General features: G+C 38.5%; 2 protein-coding genes across 10 annotated transcripts in view; both read left to right on the top strand.

Moving 5' to 3' along the window:
- The first annotated feature begins 230 nt into the window (after positions 1 to 230).
- CD98hc (CD98 heavy chain) lies at positions 231 to 3,752 on the top strand. Of its 4 annotated transcripts, none has more exons than XM_089261490.1 (4): positions 231 to 411; positions 1,192 to 1,373; positions 1,462 to 2,732; positions 3,012 to 3,752. In XM_089261490.1, the coding sequence occupies exons 2-4, from the start codon at positions 1,206 to 1,208 to the stop codon at positions 3,253 to 3,255; spliced, it is 1,683 nt and encodes a 560-aa protein (XP_089117616.1). In that variant the 5' UTR covers positions 231 to 411; positions 1,192 to 1,205; the 3' UTR covers positions 3,256 to 3,752. The 4 variants fall into 4 exon arrangements, with proteins under 4 accessions (XP_089117616.1, XP_017968676.1, XP_089117623.1 ...); XM_018113187.3 differs by having other exon boundaries at positions 251 to 411; positions 1,189 to 1,373; XM_089261497.1 differs by having other exon boundaries at positions 251 to 411; positions 1,189 to 1,373; positions 1,462 to 2,726; positions 3,000 to 3,141.
- Positions 3,753 to 10,113: 6,361 nt separating this feature from the next.
- The window catches only part of dsx (transcription factor doublesex), a 46,893-nt gene continuing 32,852 nt past the window's right edge, over positions 10,114 to 24,154 (top strand). For 2 of the 6 annotated variants that reach the window (XR_016196223.1, XM_089256444.1), the window contains exons 1-2: positions 13,321 to 14,143; positions 15,615 to 17,145. Coding sequence is in view for 5 of the 6 variants with exons in the window: in XM_089256444.1 (XP_089112570.1) it covers positions 16,095 to 17,145 (1,051 nt within the window). In the remaining variant the exon portion in view is untranslated. Of the gene's footprint in view, positions 10,679 to 13,320; positions 14,144 to 15,614; positions 17,146 to 24,154 lie in introns of those variants that run through there. The other 4 variants (XM_018111716.3, XM_089256446.1, XM_089256445.1 and 1 more) reach the window with 4 other exon arrangements.

The following is a 24,154-nucleotide window of genomic DNA, read 5'->3' as shown; positions in this document are numbered from 1 at the left end:
TTCGCTGGTCTGTACCCTTAACAGATTTGCTCCTCCCACTAACAGCATTATCTAACAATATTTTCATTACAGAGTTCGGTGTCGCTACCAGTTACTGTTGCTGGTAAGTGGGCACAAAAACAACAATTATTCATTTAATTTTATGCATTTCTATTGGTTTTTCACACATAACTTAACAGAACAGAAACAGTAGCATGCTCGAAAATTTGACAGCACGCTCACTGTTAATGTCACATTTATTCTGTTATGTTAAGTAACAGTGCTAAGAGACTATACTCATTGAAAACTTTTATTTGCAATAAACTCGCACAGTCGTCGCACAAAATCAGGAAGCACCACTTCAATCTACGGAAGTCTACAAAGTAATTAAAGAAGAAAAGTTGCCAGCACATATCCAGAACGATCAACAAGGTATGTATGAAATTTGAAGCTATTGTTTAAAGCTAGCCGACACGCCTCAAAGGCTGATGTAACAGAAGTTGAAAATTTCAGCACTTAAAGAGAAAAGTAAGTGTGAGTGCGTGTGTGTGTGCGTGTATGTCTTATCAAAAATGCGTTAGAATAGTACTAATATTGATTTTCCGTTACGGAGTAGGGAAAACCGCAGCTTCATTAAAGTGTAAACCGTGTGACGTCAGCAACGTGGTCATAAATTTTATTGAGTATAATGAAAGAGAATCAATTAACTGATACAGAACTTGAACATATACAGAAGTAAATTGAATTCCTATTTTTAGAATATGCGTGAAAATTGTACATAAAATTCATTAACGAGTGTGCAGCATAACCCTAACCTCGAAATAGACGAAATTGCATGCGTAGATCATAGAACAGTGATGAGCACGTTCGAAAGGCAGTTCTAGGGGAGGAAATCGGCTATGTGGCTAGCCCAACATATTTGATATGGTGCAGGGCACAGTAGAAAAACAAAATGTAGCTTTTTGCGGCTAGTTTAAAGTATAAAAACGTTCAAATTTCTCCACTTAATATTGTATGAAGGCCGTAACCAAGCTTGGGTAAGCTTAATAAAAAAAAGCCAAAGTGGCATCTCAGCTCTGCTTAGAGAAAAAATACGCGACGCGGTAATAAACTGAAGCTCACACACACAAAGACCACGTATACACACTCAGCTAAACAAACTGAATTGATGTTAATTGATAGATGCTCTCCCTTATTTATTTCAATCAGCAGCTTTGTCAGTCGAGATGGTAAAGGAAGAGAACTTTGCGGCCGATGGCGCCGACGAGGAGATGTTAGGCGCAGGCACTGCCGATGAGAAACTTACGGAGCGTCGCGACGAGGTCAAATTCATAAAGGGCGATCAACAGAATGGCGACGCAAAGATCGACATAGGCAATCTGAACGGCAAGCCGGTAAGTGTGTCAGAGAGAGAGAGAGAGAAAGAGAGCGCATGACGATTAATAAATCTAACCCTCTATCTGTCTCTCTTATTTTGCACAGGGTTTCACTGGCATGAGCAAGGAGGAGCTAATGAAGTACGCCAATGATCCGTTCTGGGTGCGTTTGCGTTGGATATTCTTTGTGAGCTTCTGGGTCATCTGGGTGGGCATGTTGGTGGGCGCCATTATGATCATAATTGGTGCACCCAAGTGTGCGGCACCAGAACCCTTGCCCTGGTACAAGCGCGGACTGCACGCCAAGTTTGGCAGCGTGGCTGATGCCAAGCCACAGGACTTGCAAGCCGCCCAGAAACTGTTCGCTTCGGGTGCCATTTACGAGCTGCCCGCTGCACAGACCTACGACGTGAAGAAAGCAGATGTGGAGGCACAGATCAAGCAACTCGTTGATTTCTACAAGTCCAGCGACGTGAAGGTCGTGCTCGATCTCACGCCCAACTATGTTAATAACAACTCTCAGCTGTTCATCGATGCGCTAGCCAATGCGGATCGTCGCTCTGCATTCGTGTGGGTAGATGCTGGCAGTGAGCTGCCCAACAACTGGAAGAAGGTGGGCGGCAACTCCAGCGCCTGGATAAAGCAAGAGAACAGCTACTTGCTGTCACAGTTCGAAGAGGGCCACTACGATCTGAAGATGAATTCTACGCTGGTGCGCAAAGAGTTTGGAGATGTGCTACGACATCTTCTTGGACTGGGAGTGCATGGCTTCCGCTTGAAGAACACCAAGTTTTATCTGGTCAACGATAATCTGGCCGATGAGGAGATCTCGCACACAACCACACAACTAAATATGGTGGACTATGGCTTCTACACCCACACACAGACAACATTCCAGAATGGTTTGGGCGATGTGCTGTACGACTATTTGGGCATGGTAAAGAATGTCTCTGCGGATGCATTCCTTTCGGTGGCCGAGGATATTATACGTCCTGAAGCGTACGTGCTGAGCCAATCGGGCGGTGCTTTGGGCATAGATCTGCCCATGTACGGAGAGTTCGTACGAACACTCAGCTCCTCGAAGACAAACAAGAAACTGCAACAGCAGCTACAACAAACTCTCATGGACACGGGTAACACCAGTTGGCTGCAGTGGAACTTTGGCGATGTCTACGTGGACACCACGTCGCATCCGTCTGCACTGGCTCTGTTCATGTCCCTGCTGCCGGGCGTGCCCGTCGTGCCTGTGGACTCCATTGAGTATGCGAATGTCAAAGAGGAGACCTACAGCCAAATCCAACAGATGCGTCTCTCGCCCTCGTACATGCATGGCGAGCTTAACATCTTCGAGGCCAATCAGCTAATTGCCTACTCCAGGTAAGTCGAAGTCAAAGCGAACACTATTTATATGGAAGTGAATTCTTTAAGCTAACCTAACTTATCCTCAACTCTTCATGCTTACCCATAAAGGCAAAGGTATATTCGTAATATATATTTAAATCAAGTTTTAGTTTCAATTTCTCATAAACAATTGATTTAGTTTATTGATTAATTAGCACAGCTTACTAAATATCAGTAATAATTTATAACGTGCATATTAATTTATCCAAATTTATCCCTATCCAAACTCTTTTCTAATCTTACGGTCTTTTACAGAATCAAGTCTGGCAGCCCCGGCTACTTTGTCATCTTTAATCCCACCGATTCGCCGCAGTTGAGCAACTTCACGGCCGCTAACAATCTGCCCGAGAAGATGACCGTCTCCTATTTCAGCGAGAACTTCAACGAAGGCAATAATGCCACCAATATATTGTACTCGAGCAAGGTCGACCTCAATGAGCTGAAGGTCTCGCCTCACTCGACCATTGTTTTCACCTATGTGCCGGTCAAGAGTGAATAGAAAAACTCACCCAAATAGGAGCACAATAATTATACATGGTACAGTGGATGTTCGCTAAAGCAAATAATTTGTGTTTAAAGAAAAAGTTATCGTTAAAAGAATCTCTAGACCAATTCTTAAAAAACATTTGTGTTTTGAAGAATTTTTTCAAAGTATTTGAAAGTTTTCATATTTTAAAAATAATTTGAAATTTTACTCGCAATTGAAACGTTATTTTAAATCCAAGAAATACTTTTGGATTGTTGAAAAAAATATATATTATTCATGGTTAAACTTTCACTGTACCTAAATTTATAATCATAAACAAAATATATACTCGGAAAGAATCCTTTGATGACAACACAATTAAATAAGTATTGAGCCAAAAAGTTTAAGAAAACAAAAATACTCGTTGCCGAAAAGAAATATAAATTATATAGCTTTGCTAGACGTTTGCTTAAAAATATAAAAGAAAGAAAATATATACAAAATAATCACTTGCTGCATTTCAAAAATAATTAGTTTTATTTTTCTGGGATGTAGACTTATTTCGGATTTTCGAGTTTTTGGGGAAGCATTTAGACTAATCTAATTATAGGGAGAGTTGCCGACAAAGTAGGCTATACCTCTTATTCAATGTATTGCAAAAGACTTACACGTTCAAAAATCCAGGTAACAGTTAAGCTTGCTCTTGTGCTTCCCGCGCGTTGACCAGCAAATATACTATTTTATTTGTCTGCAACAGTTATTTGTTTGTTTAATTACATATGTATATACAAAATTTAATATAGTTGACACTCATTCAGTTGCCCGCAATTCACAAATATGCAACAGGATTTTCATGCTGTTGCATTTACTTATTTTGGTTTATTTTCTGATCAGTCCGACACTCGGCACCACTGAAGCTTATATGTTATTGCATTCTCGTGTATGCCCTTCTTTTGGTTGACAAGGAATGCTGTCAGTAACCTTTCTTTAAGTACTATCATTTTTAGTTTCCTTCTAGAATAAGTTTAGGGAGCTTCTAATGCAGTTGCCAAGAACATATGGTCTTAAATCTGCACTTCTACTATGCTATTAACAGCATGCACTTTGTGATAAATGCAAATGTTATGTTATTATATATGTTATCGATAAATCTATACAGCCGATAGCTTAGCATAGACAAATACCATGTGGTCTAAAATTCACTGATAATATCCCGCTGTTATTAAGCGATAGCTTAGCACAGACAACATCCATTTGAAGAATTTGAATTGCGCGCCAAACTAAAAGTACAAATATATTTTTTTTATAATTTGGCTGCCTTTGACGGAAATTTTCAACCACACGAAAGAAACTACTACGCATTTGGCATACGTGAGTGCCAATGTGGGCATGATGGGAGTGGGGAACAACTTCTGAGTTTCAAATAGTTGCCCAAAAAGCTAGCAAAACAAAAGGCGAACGCGCAACCACAGACAAATAATCAAAATCGACAAAGCGAAATGAGGCAAAAACAAAGCGTCCAAAATGTTTTTAGTTTAGCTCGAGGCAATGGCAGCCTGGGGAACTGCTCGGTCACAGGGCCAGAAAGGATATGCGCACGTGCTAATGTGATTAGATACACACACGCACTCACATACACACACACACAATACCGGATAACATACTTGGTTTCGCTTTGGCTAAGTTGTTAGAAGCAACCGCAACATGAAGTGCAGTTGATTGCGGCACACCAGCAGCAACAACAACAACTATAACACTAAGCATGCTAAGTTGCTTCGGCCGTGCAATACTTTACTTTGTAGACGAATACATATTTTTCTATATGTATTTATATATTTATATATAAGTTCATTTATGCAAATTTTAGACTATGAATAGTGTGGTATTTCTTGAAAACCTCTTCTACTAGCTCTGTCACAAAACTAATATACCCCATTCTCATTTGCTGCGATAAGCTCGCAGAACTTGAACATTTGTATCTGAGGGATGCGAGATGTTAGATATGAGATGCAAACTATTGTTGCGCAGGTCATCATCATTATGATCAGCTAGTTGATGATCATCATCATCATCGTCATTGGCAATGGCAAACTTTGGGCCCAGGCCGCAGCTGGCTGCATAAGTATCTGTAAGATACAGATACAGCACTTGCACTTGCAATTATTTTGTCGCAACAACTTTTCCATCAAACGCAGACGTTGAAGCAAAACCCTGGACGCTGCGTCCAGCCAGGCCGAACTAATTTAATTGCAACATTCAACACCCTCCTACGACCAGGAACAACCCCCTTTAAAGAGCTCAACCCATTAGCTGGCGTAATGCAAAGGCATTGCAAGACTTTTCAGCAGTGCTCTCTAACAAACTGCTAGGAAGTGGGATCCTACAGCACCTAGATCACTATATTATCATGTTCCATTAATAATAGAAGCTCTACAGGCTGCTGGAAGTCGTCGCGTATATAAAATCATGTATACATTCTAAAAACAGCTTGCATAATATACAAATTCTAGTCATGATATTTAGATAGTCCTTTAATGTTCGATTATAATGAGTACTGTCATCATAGCTCTCAATATATAACGGTTCTTTATATCTTTAGTTCTGACTTAACAGAACTCAAAAACCATAACATTTTCATAGTTATTTCTAAGCAACTGCTAAGCCCAGGCTATGGAATGCTTTCTAGTCTTCTATTGCATCTCTCTCTCTCTCTCTCTCTCTCTCTCTCTCTCTCTCTCTCTCTCTCTCTCTCTCTCTCTCTCTCTGTCTGTCTCTCTATCTCATTTAATTAGTACTCAAATAAAAATTTCTGTGACCATATTGTGAAATTGCGACACTGTGGACTGAAAACGATGTGACAAATATTCTATATGCCACATATGCAACACAAGTTCGCCAACAACTACAGCAACAACAACAACAACAACAAATTGCTTCACAGCTAATTTGTATTGATTTTTCATCGGGTAACACACATTTTCATTTTTGTCGCCTTTTTGTCATTGTTGTGTTTGTTGTTCGTTTGTTTTGAATTTTCCCATGCATAAATTTTGCATATTAATTGGAGCGACTGTTCGACACGTCACGCCACGCCACGCCCCCAGCTCTTTATCATCAGCTCTCTCTCTCCCTCGGTATCTCTCTCACTGTGTCCTATCATTTGGCCTAAAAAAGTCATCAGGCTTTGATTAACATTTTGTACACACGCTGCCAAAATGTGCTTTGTCCACTAAATGAGTTGCATCTAATTGAGTGACAAAACAAGGCAACAACAACAGCATCCACAACAACAACAACCATCTCTGTACGCCGTCCAAAGCGCACAAACTGTGCCAATTTGTTTTAAAATGCATCAACCTGGCGCTCAATCAGTCCCAAACCACAATTTGTGACTCTGGCTCCATGGTCTCCGCCTTCTGGTCCTTTTTCCATGGCATCGACTGCATCCATCCTCCGTCATGCATCCTGCTTCATGCGTAGCGCCTGTTCTCGACTGTTTTTCAATTTGCATGCAGGCGTCAATTACTCGTGCAAGTCATTCCAAACCCAACTCTAATACAGTGAAGTACAGTGAAAACTGGCACTAATGGACAGCTCAATTGACAGCACACAGAAGGACAACAATTAGTTCATTGTTCATAGTACAAACAAATGTCATTGATAAAAGAAAGTTGTTTTCCTTTGAAGGGCAACAAATGACCTAAAATCATATAATGTATAATTAAAAGCTTTTATTTGTTTTCTGTTCTTGTAGCCCTAAATTCTATTCATGAAGTATTTATCCTTAAAAATATGATCTGATGCTACATTGTTAACACTACCAAATTCACTCTGATTGTGTGCTCTAGCGTGTATTCAAGGTACCCAAGCCTTGCCCCACTCTTTCTCTTTAGCTCTTTAGCCTGTTTCTCCTGTATCACACCTTCTCTGACACCCTTTACATGTCCCTTGGTTGCTTAAAAGGTTTTGTCCTTTGCTGTGTTTTATATGCAGATTACCTTCGCATCCTTTTCAATATTTTTTTTGCTCTTCTTTTTGGTTTCTGCAATTTTTTTTTGCTCAGATCGTGCGCTTTAAATTACTTAACTGCGCCTCTTTGATGATATCTCTGGATGTCCGAACTTGTATTTTTTTCGTTTGACTTTTTTTTTTGGCACTCAATTTGTCATTAAACGCAATTTGTTGGGCATCGACAATTCGACGATTTGCAAAGGCAACAAATCAAAATTCGTAAATGATGCGTAAATGGCTTAAAGATACCCTCGCGCTGGCAAGAAGAAGCAGCAACAAAGCTTATTTCTCACTTGGTCGCAAAGTCAACTACAATTAGGGAGTTGCTGCAAATCAAATTTAATGTGCAGACCATTAGGTGCAAATGGTCCCAAATAACCGACTGGAAAGAAAGAGGGTCAGTAAGAGGGTCCTTAGGCAATTTGAAGCATTTATCGGTGTTTAACTAGAAGAAATCGTACAGGGTGCGACAATACTAATGGCTTATTTACAATATAATATATTCCAATCAGAGACAATCTAATTAGCACACCTTGATTTGCTTTATCCAATGTAATAGACATACTGTTTGAAAATTTACTCAGAGTCTGACAATTTAACAAAAGCTGTTAATTACTTATTATGATGTTGCATACCTATTTGTAATTGTACAGAAATAAAGCGTTATCCCATCGCACATATCAATTTCCTTTCACTTCACGTAATATAGTATCTAATTAATTTCCCATGCCTAGCTCAATGTAAGTGTTAAGTTCACATGTCAACTAGATAATCGTTAGTGCCATCTATTCAGGCAATGCTGTTCAGAGTTATGCACAAGTTGGAGATGACAGGTAGTAGACGAGCTGATGCTCTGCAAGAAGTTGACTAAGAGTTGAAAGTCTAAATATAGAGTATAAAATATATATGTCTAATGCTCTATACACCATTTTTGCAGAATGAATATAGAATATAGATAAATGTTGTACATCAATATACCCTTCATCAATTTTGTCTGCAGGGCATGCAAGAGACAGGACCACGAACCGGGGTCAACGTCAACGCCAGCTTCATTCTATCTCGCCCTGCCCTGAGATCCATTTGTCGTCGTGGTCGGCTTCTGCGGTTGGCAACTCAAATTACTTTTGCAGGGTATTCGGAGGGGGGGATACAGCTGCCTCAGAGGAGGGGGGCGGCGCAACTGTTGTAACTGTTGTGCCAATGTTGGCCAAGTCGTGCAGCTTTGAGGTGACAACTGAGACAGCTAAACGTCAATTTGTATAAATGTTTGCAATTGCCACCGTTTCACGCTTTGCGGCAAAGTTGTTAAAAATAAAACTGGGAGCGAGAGAGGCATTGCATTAGCAAGAGCAATGCAAGGCAGACTGGCAGAAATCGCAAATCATAAATAAATATTTGCCGGTCGTTTTTATTTTAATTTACTTTTTTTTATTTCATTGCGTTTTTCCCTCACGTTTAGGCGTCTTTCTTGTGGCGCTCTTCGAAAAAAAAGATAATAAAACAAGTTTGGTCAGATAGACTGTGCTCTTGCGCCTTGCTCTTCGGAAATTGATTAAAAGGTCCAAGAGGGTGCCAAGTGAGTATACGGCAAAAAAAAATACATGCTCTCAAACAGAAGTTGTTCGCACAATGTTATTGACAACGGAAACATGTATTAAAAATGCATTACATTACACTGTAATCAAACAAGATGTACACTGGAAGAAATTTGTATACATCTAGTCACATAAGATCGGCATATTTTTAAACTATACTTTATTATATTATACAAAATAATACCATACTATAGCTATACTATGCTATAATATACTATACTATAAAATACTATATTATACTATAAATACTATAATACTACTAACAGAATGCAAAAAACCTCTCAAGCCATTTATTCACATCTATAATCGCACGTTAGTTTTCTTCATTATGATATAAGGATATAAATAATATATATAATATAAGTAAATCATATATAATTTTATAAATTAATTGCAGTGGGCATTCACATTCATTTTCGACTAAGCTGAAAGCAGGAACGCAGGAAGCTCTTAAAATGTGATTAGTGAGGATAGAAGGAGTGCAATTCTTTACAGTCGCTTCATCAGACAGCCTCGGGCTCTCTGATCGACTGAGCCGACCCAAATTAAAGACCGATTCGAAATGCACGAGAGCCGAACTGACATCTGTGTGTGAGAGAAAGAGAGAGAGAGAAAGACGTAGAGAGAGTGTGAGCTTGAGCATTAGAGAGTGTGAGCGTTAAATCACACAACAGACGTCAATGTACGGCAACAAAGTTGCTCCACTTAAATGGCAAACAAAGAGAGAGAGAGAGAGAGATCATTATATAAATATTTAAGAGAGGCACCAAAAGAGAGACAGATAGAGGAAGCAAATCACAGCCGGTGCCAGCTAAGAGCAGTGCGAGTGCATTCATATGCCGCCTCTCGAAATCTCTCAATCTTTTGCTCTTCAGCTCTCTCTCCTTTTCTCTCTCTCTCTCTCTCACTAATATATGTACCTCTGTGACTGCACTCTGCACTCAACATTTGGGTACATTGACTTGTATTTGACATTTGCTCTATGACGATTGCAGGGGACTATATATGAGAATTTTGCCAAACTTAACTCTGATCTTTGACTGTGATTAATGCTTTAAGTCTCTTAATAAGTATTAAATAAAAAATTTTACTAATTTGTATTGGAGTAAACTGTCATTCAGTTGACTGTAGGGCATACAAAATGCGACTATCATCGACTGTTGAGTTCTTTATATTATTTTTCGCACTGCAACCGCATTGCAATGGCATTGCCAGGGGGCCGGGAGTCGACGCGTCGTAAGAGACATCAGTCGTGGTTTGTCGGATTCCAAGCAGAGCACATGTTCAGCCAGTCGAATGGTCGCGGTGCCAACTGCGCTATAAGCGGAAAGCTAAAGCACTAAACCTGTAAACAGTTGCTTCCACAACCAGTTTGATTGCAACGATCGTCCTTAGCGGTCGCCGCTTCGCCTCTCGATCTTCGTCTGTTCGCTTTCGTGTTTGCATTCGTAAATGTGATTTTGTGATAGTTATGTGATGGTTATTTGCTTGAGATCCACAAGACAGAAGTCTGATCTCATTTGGAAGCATGCAAGGGCTTTGCAAATTCTTCTTGTGCCATAAATACAAATTATGTAAAACTGCTCAGCGGCAAATTGTTTAAAAATGTTAACGTAATTGTTTACAATTGTGATTTTGTGATTTGCAAATGTTTGCAGCACGTTGCCCAACGCGATCTTTAGCCGAGCCCTGACACAGTCTCTCCGAGAGAGCGTTCTCTCACCCAATCTCTCTCCCGCTCCAGCTGTTGCGTTGCTCTCTCGCTCTTACTCTCTCGCCACATCTCTTTGGTTATGCAAGAAGAACGCGCGCCTCCAAGTATTTACGGCTGTCCATCTCCCCCTCAAAGGGTAAGTAAACATTGAATTGTGCTTGGACTCTCTTAGCCCCTCGCCTCCCTTGCCATTGCAGTGGGCGTTGGTAATTGCCCATCATAAAAGCCTGTCTGGCCATACAGATGGCATCGCCTCATATAAAGCTAGTATCCAAAGCAAGGCCAGTCCGCCGGCCCTACACCGGCCAATGTTATTTACATACAAACTTAATGCAAATTGTGCCAAGTTAATGCCTAAGTCCAGAGGCAAGAACTGCATAAATTATGCGAAGGTCAGTTAACAATGAACTAGGAGTTCAACTAACTGAAATCTAATCTTACAGCTAACAAAAGTTGCACTTAGATAAGACAGACTTGTAACAACATTAGCTGAAAGTTTGCCTAAAAGGAAAGCGAGACCAAGATGGACACTAAGAAGTTAGGGTAATCTCCATTACGGTGCTTGACTAGTAGGTACTCTATATTAGGGCATGAAATCTCGTTACAGGCATTTTGAGCATATATTTTAAGGGAAATTTATTCTGTTCTAAAAATAAAGTTTCAAGACTCATCTTCTTCCATAATATTCCTTAAGAGTTATGAATAAGTGCTTCTCAAGTAGACTGAAGTTCAAGTCCTCAGTTCTTGAATCTATACTCTTTGTTCGTAGCATCTAAACTCTAAACACCTTAGTTAGGTGATTTCCCCCATGGTAGGGGCTAAGAGGGTATCTTTCTCAGCATCAACAAGCTTCAATATATACTTTGCATATTTCAAATTGAAACTTGATCTTAATTCGATGTGATCGAAGCGCAGTTGCAGAACTTGAGTTGGCATAATATTTGCATAGCTCGTTAACTAGTTGTGGAATGGGGCATGCAGCTCATCTGGAGCCAAAGCTAACTGGAGCTGGTGTATGGAAATCTCAGTGGACCATGTCGCTGGTCATGTTTATTTTTTTGCATGTAAAGTTTTTAAATAGGTTTATTATTTGTTTTGTTTGTTTGTGCTTTGGAGCGATCCGTTGGCAGATCACGAGCGTAGCCGCCTATCCCGGGCCTGGTTATTTTAGCTGTCGTTCGACACGTAATTAACTAAATAGAATTGTAACTTGTGACTCCCTCAGCACCCACTAAATACCCGGCACTGAGTACTCACTCACCCTCGCCCAGCCAGAGCACGTAGAAATTAGCAACGACATGCGAGATAAGCGATCGGCTACCCAGACCCAATGCAAAGCGACAGCATTTGGGCGGGGTCGGTGTCAGGGGCAGTGAATTGCACTAAAGAAGAGTGCTCTAGAATATACATATATACATTCGTTATCGGCGATCTGTCGCACGCTCAATTACCTCGCTCTTAACTAAATAAAATGCGCGCTCTTCGGCAGCTATCGCTCTGCTGTATTGGTTTTTATTTCATTTCAAGATTGATGAATTCGCCGATCGACAGCTTATCAAGCCAAACACTTTCTCGCACACTCGCTTGCTCGCTCTCCAAGCAAATTGGCCCTCTATTTTCCTCTTTTTTTTTTGTCTATAATATATACTGCTAGAACGATAAGCAACTGCTGCAACGTTTGTGATCCAAATGCTCATTCAGTATACAAAAATTATATTTGTATATTGAATTGTTTATATTAACAAATGTAGTTTGATTAACAAATTAGACAGTGAGAAAAATTACAGAGGAAACCTTGATAGTTTTACAGAATTCTTCATAATCTGAATAATTTATTACTTATGAGGGAAATAAAATACAAATAATATTCAATATTTTTATTTAAAAAATTAAAAAGTATTAAAAAAATGTTTAAAATGGCAGCAGCTAGTATAGATAGAAAGTCTACTTAAAAAAAAAAAAAAATAAAATAAAAATTATATATATAGAAATTCAGCACTTATAAAATGTGCTTAGTTCGGAACAAAAATGTCAAGTAAATTTTTAAAAAATGTTTAGGCCTCAATTGAAAAAAATTTAACCTGTTCCAGCACAATTCATTTTTGTATTCTAGATTAATAATCTGTATCAATTAGATTATGAGTGGTATTTTGAACAATTAGTACAACGACATTTTTCTAGTTTCCTTCAGATGTATGTATTCTAATTGATTCTGCTTTATACAATTCATTAACATATATTTTGACTTCAAATTCAAATATAATTTGCTAAACATTGATCATACGCCCCGTATCACAAAGAAAAGCCCCAATCAAATGAAAACACATGTTCCAGAATTAATACGCACAAAGTAAAAAGAATACACAGAATATGAAGAACTAAAAAAGCCGGTAGAAAAAGCTAAGAATTCAAGGAAAAACAAACACTGCGTGATGCAACTGCAACCAAGGCGAACTCAAACAAGTTGCAAGCAACAAAGACAGATTTGAAGCCAACTGCAACAGAGAACAGCGAACAAAAGCAAAAACAACTACAATGTGCAGCGCCGGCGAAAGCAACAGCAACAACAACAATGACAGTGTGACAACCAGCCAATGTGTGTGAGGCTGCCTATGTACAAGGGCGCGCCTGCATGTCTGCGTATGTGTTTGCCAGCTAGTGAGAGGGGCAAACCTGTTTGTGTCTGTGTGCGTGTGTGTGTGTGTGTGTGTGCACAGCCCCCAAAAGCATTTCTCCAAATGCAGCGACGTCGACGTCAGCGGCATTCGCTCTCTGGGCTTTGGTGCCGTTTCGTCGTCCGTTGCATTCAGTCGTTGGTCGCACTCGTGGCCCAAGCAAACACAGCCAAACATCGCATACACTCTCACTCACACACACACACACATACACAAAGACAAACTATTTCTCACACATACATGTGCGAAAATTCGCTGCCTGCTGCGCTCGACGATTTTTGAGTTCTTCACATCCGCGTCTTGGGCCCCAATGTGAGTTGCCTTGCGCACGTCAAAGATTTCAGATCGAACAGCAGCAGCAGCAGCAGCAGCAGCCATAGCCGCAGCCGCAGTCGCAGCCGCAGCAGAAAAAGCTCAGCTCGCGCGTTACGCGAACCGTTACAAAGTGTTAAAGCAGAACGAAAGAGCATTGCTTAGCATACAGATCGATTCATATCACTAATCGCTTGTCTCAATTAATATCTGCACTATTGTCTTCTTCTTATAACACGCATTCGGTTATCGTTTATCGCGTTCGTCGTCGCCTTTGCCGTTGCCGTTGCTGTGCCGTTTTTGTTCTCGTGCGCGATTTGCCGGCGGCGATCGTGAGAACAAGTTCTTAAGTGATTTTTTGTTTGTTCTGTGACAATATTAACTGCATAAATAGTGCTTGGAAATAAATATATTAGCTGTATAAACAAAGTAAATACATATATAACAATACAAGTGTCAAAAGAAATACATACATATAAAATATATATATAAATTGAATACTTTATAAATTTAGTCAGTTGAAAATTTGATAAATATTGCTAAAAATAATCATATTTATTCAAATCTAAATCAATATAATACAACATTTTTTCAATCTGCATATTTTATATAAGGTAAACATCATTGAGCTATGATTTAATTAAGCTTTTTAGAAAATATAATCCAGTTGCAATCAAAGCAAAAAATATATATTGATACAAAAATAATATTTTTTTTTTTTTTTGTGTAATATCCTGAGAATAGGAATTAGAAACACAGAAACTATATTAAATATACTTCTTTTTTTTTTTAGAAGTAGAATATATTTTGAGGCTAATCGAAATATAGGATCTCTTTGCTTAACTACACTTGCATTTTAAAAATTTATTTAACAATTAATCAACTTTGATTCAATTTATATTTTATATATAGTTCCGGCTTAAATTCGATATAAAACTTGAATTAAACTTCTTTTTGATTATTTGCCAATTTAGAGAAGCGAATGTCTTTGAGTGACATTTAAAAAATATCTGAATGCCCTGCTCCGCCCTTAAAGTGTAAACGATATTTAAAAAAAAATAAATAAAATAAAGAGATCCCATCAACTATTGTTTTTGCTGACTCTTTATTTCCATTCTAACTGATGGAGGATGTGTGTTTACGATTATCAATTAAACAACATTTTAGACCAATTTTGTATTTTATATTAATTGGCTATGCACATGCAACGTAAGGCTCCAGCAATCCCCCGCCAGCAGCTTGAATAGTTATGTATGATATAAGAGAAAACAATAATACCAATTTAACTAAAAATATTAATAAACAAATAAAAATCTCTCGCCCAATAGTCGCTTAAAAGTGCGTGAAAAATGATTTGATTAAATATTGCAAAAATTCTCTGTAGCGAATAAACAAAATGCAATTTGTTGAACAATGCGAACGGAGCGTGTCGAACAGCGTCTATATAGCATTCCCACGAGCAAAGGCTATATCAAATCTTACACAAAACATTCTTATAATACAATTTGCGGGCACGCCTGACTGACGAACGGACTGACTGCAAGCTTGTTCCTATTAGTAAAATTTTCTAGTTGGATATTTTGGCATGCAGCCTCCATAGCATTTATGATCAAGCAGAGGACATAACCGAAATGACTTGGCTAAAATAAAATTGTGCGAAATCTCGTTGTATTTGGCTGCCCGAAAATCAAATAATTCAATCAGATAAATAGCTGAGATTATATTTCGGTTCTATTTAAAATTCTGATATATGTATATTTAGAGTATTAGAGTATATCAGAGAATTACAAGTACATATAAATATTTATATACTTTTAAATTTACCTAGTGAATTCTTTTACTTATATATAAAGTCTGAATATTTGCTTATAATATTAAATAGTGTATAATTAGATTATAAGACAAGATTGGTTATATAATATAATTTCGCCAAATTTCCTAGATGTTTAATGAATACAATATTTTATTTTTTTGAAAGTGAAAAGTTTATAAATAAACATATATGATATATAATAAAATATATATTTATTTTTAATCATTTCAAATATTTTAATATTATACATCTTTGCATCTATTTCTTTACAGCCTACAATTTAAAAGTTGTTATCAAAATATATAAAAGTTTAACTAAATATTTAAAATAGTGGAAAACATATTTTTGGATTTATAAAAAAAAAATAAATAAAAAAACACCAATCAAAAATTAAAAGAAAAACATATTAATAACATAATCTACATTTAACTTTGAATAAAAATTCTTATAAATACCAGTAAAAATACTAATCTATTCAAAATTAATTCAATAACATTTTAGACACCGCTTCAAATCAATTTAAATAAATCTATTAAAATACATATTACGCATATATCCACGAAAATTGCTTAAAAAAAAAACAAGTAATAATAATCAATATCCAATAATAATAATAAATTAATGAATTTCAATCAAAAAATGCTACCCACTGGCTGCAGGGCTTGAAATTTGAAAAAGGCCAATTGAATTAACAACTATATTGGATTACGGCCGGAATTTGCAAGGCAATTAATAGAGCGAGTGCGTTTGGCATGGTTTCGGAGGAGAACTGGAACAGCGATACCATGTCCGACTCGGACATGATCGACTCGAAGAACGATGTGTGCGGCGGCGCCTCCAGCTCCAGCGGCAGCTCCATATCGCCGCGTACGCCGCCCAACTGTGCGCGCTGTCGCAATCACGGCCTGAAGATCACCTTGAAGGGTCACAAACGGTACTGCAAGTACCGCTATTGCACCTGCGAAAAGTGCCGCCTCACAGCGGACAGGCAGCGCGTGATGGCCCTGCAGACGGCGCTGCGTCGCGCCCAGGCGCAGGACGAGCAACGCTCGCTCCATATGCATGAGGTGCCGCCTCCGGCAACGCCGGCAGCGGCGCTGCTCGGACATCATGGCCATCATCATCATGTGCATGCCGCCCACAGCCACGCCCATGCGCATCACGGCCATGCCCATCATGGCCATGTGCTGCACCACCAGCAGGCGGCAGCAGCGGCCGCCGCAGCAGCAGCGGCAGCAGCAGGAGCCGCACCGCCGGCTCAGCCACAGTCGCACCTGAACAGTGCCCACAACGGCGCGGCGAGCAGTCTGCATGGCCACGCCCATGCCCACTCACATGTGCATCACGCCCACATGGCAGCTGCATCGTCAGTGGTGCAGCAGCAGCAGCAGCAGCAACACCATCACCAACAGCACCACCAGCAACAGCAGCAGCAGCAGCAACAACAGCAGCAGCAGCCGCCCCATCAGGCAGCTCTTCGATCTCCCTCGCACAGCGATCATGGCGGCAGCGTGGGCGCAGCCACCAGCAGCTCCGGCGGTGGCGGGGTCGGTGGCGTTGGTGCCAGCTCCAGCAATGTGGCAACCGCATCGAGCAGCGGCTCCGGCAGCGCAGCTGGCGCTGGCAGCAGCGGAGGCGGCATCAGCGTCATCACCAGCGCCGATCATCACATGTCCACGGTGCCAACGCCCGCTCAATCGCTGGAGGGCTCCTGCGACTCCTCATCGCCATCGCCATCCTCCACATCGGGCAACGCCGTGCTGCCCATCTCCGTGTCCAGCACGCGCAAGAACGTGCCACTCGGTAAGTATCCAATTGATTCACTTACTCATTCAGTGTTCAAGTTGAGACTAGCAATGAAGCGAAGACTTACCTTTAATATGACAAAATAGCTTAACGTAATATCAATGTTCCAAACCATCTCTAGTCATAATTCCATCACAAATTCATAGTCAACTGTAAGGCTGATATATAAAGTCCCTAGTACTACATTAAAATACTACAAATAAAACTTAGTTTGCCTTTTGTGCTCTGGGTCATAACTTAAAGCAAGATAGCTTGCAAAAATAATCAGAATAATAATAACAATAATAATAATAATGACAATAATAATAGTAATAACACAGATCAAAGGGCTCGAAGTGTAACCAAGATTAGATCGTTATCGCAGCTGCATTTCAGAAGTTGTAAAACCGTCAAGGAAGATAAAAGATAAGGTGCTTAGGGTTTTCTAATTATACAATACAAATAATGTTGAGTAATTAATTCTCTGATTCCTAATTAAAAATAAAAAAAAAAAAAAAACATAGATTCCAATTTACGCGAATTTAATAAATTTAAATAGCAAATTTACCACCAGAAATAAGACAGTTGATTTCGGAATATATATATACTCTATATATAATTATTCAAAATGTTGTAGAACTGGCAAGAATGAAAGTTCTAGGCTTATTTATTCAAAATTATATTCGATGTTGTCATTTAGTCTGGCAACTAAGTGTGTTGTCACTTCAAAAGAAAGAGGGAGAGGCGGAGGGAGGACAATGCAATCACTTATGGAAAATGTCTCGACGTCACGTACGTATCGAGGCAGAAGCAGTCGGCAAGCAACAGGCCTAATCAAGTTGCAGTTGTTTATTGTGGCATTCAACACAGACTGGCAACATGGTCCAGGCGCTGAGGCAAGTGCAAGGGGCACAGCTCTGGACAGCTGCCAACAGCAGTGGCAGACTAGAAGAGGCATCACGAAAAAAAAAAAAAAAAACAACAACAACAACAAATGTGCCACTAATTGTTTACTGTGCGAGAAAAGCCAATTCCATGGCCACACTAATATGCGATAATCAATTATTCTGCCGCATCGCCGCTGTCAACAGATTCGACTCAAAATAAATAATAATAAAAAATAAAAAAAATACATAAAAAAGTAATTTAAAAAAAAAAATCATATTTTATTAGTCAAAAAAAATAATTAAAAAAAAATAGAAAAGTTAAAAAAGGTGCAAAAGGTTGCTAAGTAGATGAAACAAGTTCCTTTAAAACAAAATTAAAATACTTTCAAAAATAAGCCAAATATTTATGGAAGCTCGATTTACATAGGTTTTATATGTGAATATTGTTTTTAGCTTAAGACTCATTTATGTTATTTATTTATTTATTTACCGTCGAAAGTAATTTTATTAAACTCTCACAGCTCATAAGTAATACAAAATTTGATTGCAAGTCAATAACTTTTCAAATGTGACGTAAATTGCGGAAGGGTGTATTTCTTGACAGAACTTAGCCAAACTTCGATCAATCCAGTATAACCCAAATAGTCTTTTTCCAGTTTGCAAGCAGAGCATTTAGCAGAGCATATATAAGCTAGGCAAGCATTATCTACTTAAAAATTTTACTAGAATTAGCCAAAAAATTTTTTTAGAATAAACAAGAAATAGAAATAACTAAAACCCACAATTATTTGGCACGTGTGTCTAAAATGAGATCTCTTAAATTACCAGCAAAATCAAGTCAAAAAAAAAGTATTGTATATCTTAAAGGCGCCAAGAACTTAGAGCCAACTTTAATGCCAAGGGCTTGGCGCGTGGCCCCTCGAGAGTTAGTAGACAGCAAACCGAATGAACGTGCAATGCAACATAGTTGCCACACGCATCAAAAGTCGAGCTCGAAGAGTCAGTCAAACGAGGCTCAAGCTCGACAACAAGTTTGAGTCGAACGGGTTAGGCACCGACAACAACAACAACAACAACAACGGCAAGGCAAGGCAAGGTGAAGTGAGGTGAGGTCCATTCAACAGATTAAAGCCGAGCCGAGACAGTGGGCGCAGGCCAAGCGTCAGGTCTTAGCTACCGTTTTTTGTGTGCTGTCCCGAGAATGCGAAGCTCCCCTTACGTACTGTGCATTGTGTTAGCAGCCAGCACGATAATCATGGTCATAATCATGAGCTTATCAAGCGAATGAAATGTGCTGTGAAATTGCTGCGTGCCCGCTGAATGTTGTATGATGAATGTTCATTCTGCCGCGAGCTGACGGCCCAGACGGCCATGCACTTGTCTGCAATTTAAATCGGGATTTGTATGCATTCTGTGCGATCCGCAATTAGAGTTGCGAAGCTGGCCTAAAGAGGCGTACGACAAGGCTAAGTGCCAAACAACTGACACTAATTTTATGGCCAGCAACATTGTTGGACAGGCCGAGACATAGACATTAAGGCAGGTGTTATCTGTCTTCAGACAAATGTCTCACTCTCTCTCTCTCTCTCTCTGGCTGTGGCAATGACAAATATGCGGCTAAGTGATTCCAATGTAAATATGAATGGAAAGAGAGAGCTAGGCATATGAAGAAATGAATGGGTATTTGGATAAATATAGAGATGTGAGCAAGATATTTGAGTAAATTGTCAGTGAGGAAAGATTAATAACTGTAATAATAATAATATAAATATACTAATAATATACACAAATGATAAGTTAGTAATTGAGTAAATAAAGAGTTCCAATTATATATTATAACTATGCATTTATTATACCAAATACATAGACTTAGAGAAAACGATTTCCTACGCAACTCCCAACTGCAAGGTGAATCATTTACAGTGTCTTATATGTATGTTCTCTTTGGCTATCATGTTAGACAGTAAATAGATAGTGTTAGAGATAATGGGGCAAGCCAACCTTCTGTTTCGAATCGAGCAAAGGTATATGTTGCTTATCAAGAGAGACAAAAGTTTTTCTCTCTTTATTTTGTATAATCATTTTCTGAATTACTTTTGCCACAACCAATTCGCGGAACATATAAAGTTCTTAAGACGTCTATATGACTTTTTGGTTTCCTCTGCCTCGGCCTCTGCTCATTTCATTATAGAATTTGAATCGTAGCCCTTCGTCGACAGCTTTTATGTAAATCCTATGCTATTCGTAGTCACGTAAATGCAACTGCAACTGCAACAGCAACAGAAACTGCAACTGCAACTGCAACTGCGTCTGTAATTATGTGAATGTGCTATTTGACTTTTTGCTTGGGGCTTGCCAAGTAGTTTAGCTATCGTAAAACTCGGCAGCAAGGTTTTGTTCTTGCTTGCTGTTGCTTGGCTAACTACCATATAGGGTTTCAGGGGTCGCCGTCACGGGCTCGAATCGTTAAGCAGCGAACGTCAAGTGGTTCGGCGATCGATAGACTTTGGCTTCAGTTAATTAATTTAATGCGCTTGCGCTAATTCCTGGACTCTCATCGAGACGGGCAGCACGGTGCCATCTCATAGCTTCCTCAAGTCGCCTCTTGTTCTTTTTCTTAATTTTTTTCGCCTGAAAATCCGCAACAAAACTTTGGCGCGCTCGTAAAAATGAAGTTGTAAAAAGTATTTTTGTTACCCCTCGATTTGTGTCGTTGTTGTTGTTCTTGTTGTATTTTCGATTTCATTTCAAATGGCAGCCATATTTTGTAGTAGTTGGTAGAATTGTGCTCAGGGGCGGTCCAGAGTTCAAAATCGAACAACAAAGAGCAGAAGAACATATAGACGAAGAAGAAGAAGAAGAAGAAGAAGAAGAAGAAGGAGTAGTAGTAGATGCAGAAGGGCTGACAGGTCATTTCCTTGCATAATTTATGAGATTTCCAGCTAATATGTTGGCATTGCTTTTTAATACTTTTTGGCGGCGTTTTATTAAAAGCCCCGGATTATGGCTGTTTAATCATCTGGTCAGAAGCAATGCCAATAACAATTGACTGCTCGAGAAAAAATTATAAAATGCAAACAAAAAACAAAAACAAAAACAAAAACAAAAACAACAAGCATTCATTTTTAGCTCGAAACTATAAAAACATGTTTTTTGTGCAATTAAAGTTGCTTTTATGAGCAGAAAATTAGTCTAGACGAGGCCAAGGGCCTGAGCCATGCCCTCTACCTACACACAAATATATGTATATACATACATACATACATTGCTATATGTATATGTGCAGCTGTCGATCGAATCCAGGCTGTTGGCTCTCTGATCCACACACCTTTTACACTCCATAACATTTTGCGTGCTCACGCTCAGAACCCGCACATTAAATTATTCATCAACTTATCATAATGATATGCAAGTGCTCTAAGAGTCCGGCTAGCAATCAGCCAACAAGTTTTAAGCTTGTTTATTTGGGTTTTTTCTGTAAGCATCTAATTGATTTAAATCGCGTGGCAAAAATGCAAAATTGCTCAATTGATGCTGCTAAACAGGACAGCATAATTCGAGTCTTCATTTTATGGGTTTGTACTGCAGCCTAATTATATAGAGATCCCAAATCTACATTTAATCATACTACAAGCAAAGGAATAAGATAATATTCGAGTTAATCTACATTGTATTACTTCATTTGCCTCCCTTAATCTATATTATATTACTCATTTACTAAAGCGCTCTGATTGCTTTGATAATAGCAATTATGCGTCAGAGGAGAGTCATTAAGAAGGCGTCGGCTCACATATCATATAGGCCTGAGGAAAATGGCATTATATTGTAGTAATTAAATAGTTTAACAGCCGAATGTTGATATAATAATGATAATCTATAATCAATTGATAATCTGAGTAGATCAAACACAATTTCCCATAGAAAAACGTCCCTAAATGATTGATTTTCGTAAATTAACTGTATATTTTGACTTGATCATATGATATACATGAATAAAAGATATAAACTGTCTGCAATATACAGTTAAATTTATTCAAAGAGTGAGTGACTTACGCCGGCATCTATAAACTTGGCCGACTTGGTCTAGCCATTAACATATGCCAGCAAATAGCAAGCGATATTCACCTACATTGTCTCCATTTGTTTGGCTTAAATCAATAACCCACATTTGAGCCCGCCGCAGTAGAGGCGATAATAAACTAAGTATTTAGCACCCAGCCTGGCAGATGCCGACCATAAATATTGGCTCTGGCATAATACATATAAATCTGACTCGGGCAGAGTTGCTGCTGCAGTTGAAGTATTTCTTATTGGCCATATGACGATAAATTGCGTGTCTGTGCAAATGTAAACAAAGCTCGGTGGGGCGAAGCAACGGCGTGTGGCATGCAACATGTCAATTAGCAGTGCAACAAGTTCAAGTGAAGCAGCCACAGAAATATTTACAATCGGCTCAATGCAACGCCTTGGCGGTAAATTCATTATAAAGTTCAGGGCTCTAATTGCCGACATGAAGAAGGCGGCCATTACATCTTGATATTTATATCATGCAGTCCTTTGGTAGGGGCTTTTTACAAACGAAGTTCAGGGCTTTAGCTGGGGTGGGAGAGTGCCTGAAGTGTAAGTCTCGTAAGTTTGATTTTAAATACAATATTACTATATTGATATTCCTTGACTTCCAAAGTATACATTTTATATATTTAAATATAAATACTTATATACATACCATTTTTTTTTAGTATTTTTTTTTAAATTATATTTGTAAAATACAATATATAATATTTTTATTTTATATAGTACATATTTTATAGTCATATTGAAAAGGTTTATTGTTTTTCTGTTGAATATAAAAAAATAAAAAACTATTTTAGGGCCCTAAACGCCTGCTTGCTTTTAAATACTGCATCCAAATAGCTATAAATCGATAATTCGCGATATTTAATTGATATTGATATTTTATTTATAGCTGAATGCTAATCTTTATTTGATTAATCATCAGTACAATATTATCCTAATTAAATGACTGATGTAAGCTTCTTGCTGTTGCACTTTAATAAGCCAATTAATATATAAACTTGATATTCCACTCTTACATATGTAATTATATTATCTTTATATGAATATTCAATTCATACAAATATGTCAGTTCAATGCTCTCCCAACAATGAGAAAACTATTAAGTTGTATTTAAACACACACACAAATATACACAGGCAAAAGCTATTGAATTACAATGATCAAAGAGCAAGAGCGCATTATATAGAGAGAGCGAGAGAGAGAAAATCATATACAAGTATCTAGGCAATAATTCAAATTATTAATGAGCCCACTTCAAGTCTGGGCAAAGTCTGGACGGAGCGTCTGGTTTCAAAGCACACACACAAACACACACATATACATATATATATACATACCTATTACCAGTCCGCTGAGAAATTGTTACAGCGATCAGCTGTTACAGACAAGTCTTATAAAAGTCAACGTCAAATGGCGGTCAACCGGTTGCAAAAACTCTCGCGTTTGCATTCCTAGTCACACACACACACACATACATGGACTGCCGTCACACATACATACACAGACACACATATCGGGGATAAGCTTTATGCAGATACATGTATCGAATCGATGCATCGACCAATTGATTCCAAATGAATTAAAGTCCACGACTCAAATATGCACAAATTCACAACTGCTCAGTTAGGCTGGGGTCACAATAGACACCAACCATCCACCTGGCGGCGTGGTCCAAACACATGTTAGATATATCATCAAAATATGCAAATGCATTAAATTAGATTTCGCAATCATTTTTACATATTTGCTCTTTACAAAATATTTATATTTATTTATAAAGAAACAATAATTTAAATTGGATTTAGAAAAGTTTTTTTTTTATAACTTTTTGACTACTTCTTAGTAAAGATAAGTCTGACATCATTATGTCATTACGAACCAGTTCTCTGCAGCTTTGATTGAATATATATGCATAACGTAAGACAGTTTGTTAATGGAAAAAGTCGTTAGGCACCTCATTTTGTAGCGCACAAGAACCAATTAGTTGAACACAAATTGTAAAAATGTTCACGAAATAATAAATAATTGCTGGAACATGCATATTTATAGTTAACATAATTGCC

The sequence above is a fragment of the Drosophila navojoa genome, chromosome 2, assembly GCF_054131105.1.
Source record: "Drosophila navojoa isolate 15081-1374.11 chromosome 2, UAZ_NAV_1.0, whole genome shotgun sequence".
NCBI classification, from domain to species: Eukaryota; Metazoa; Arthropoda; class Insecta; order Diptera; family Drosophilidae; genus Drosophila; species Drosophila navojoa.
This window is presented reverse-complemented; position numbering and strand designations above follow the sequence as displayed.

What these genes read in the sequence shown, in the direction of transcription:
- CD98hc (XM_089261490.1), top strand. Translation starts at nt 1,206, where the DNA reads ATGGTAAAGGAAGAGAACTTTGCGGCCGATGGCGCCGACGAGGAGATG. An exon ending in GCAATCTGAACGGCAAGCCG is followed by an intron (nt 1,374 to 1,461) that starts GTAAGTGTGTCA and finishes TATTTTGCACAG; the next exon opens with GGTTTCACTGGCATGAGCAA. An exon ending in CAGCTAATTGCCTACTCCAG is followed by an intron (nt 2,733 to 3,011) that starts GTAAGTCGAAGT and finishes GGTCTTTTACAG; the next exon opens with AATCAAGTCTGGCAGCCCCG.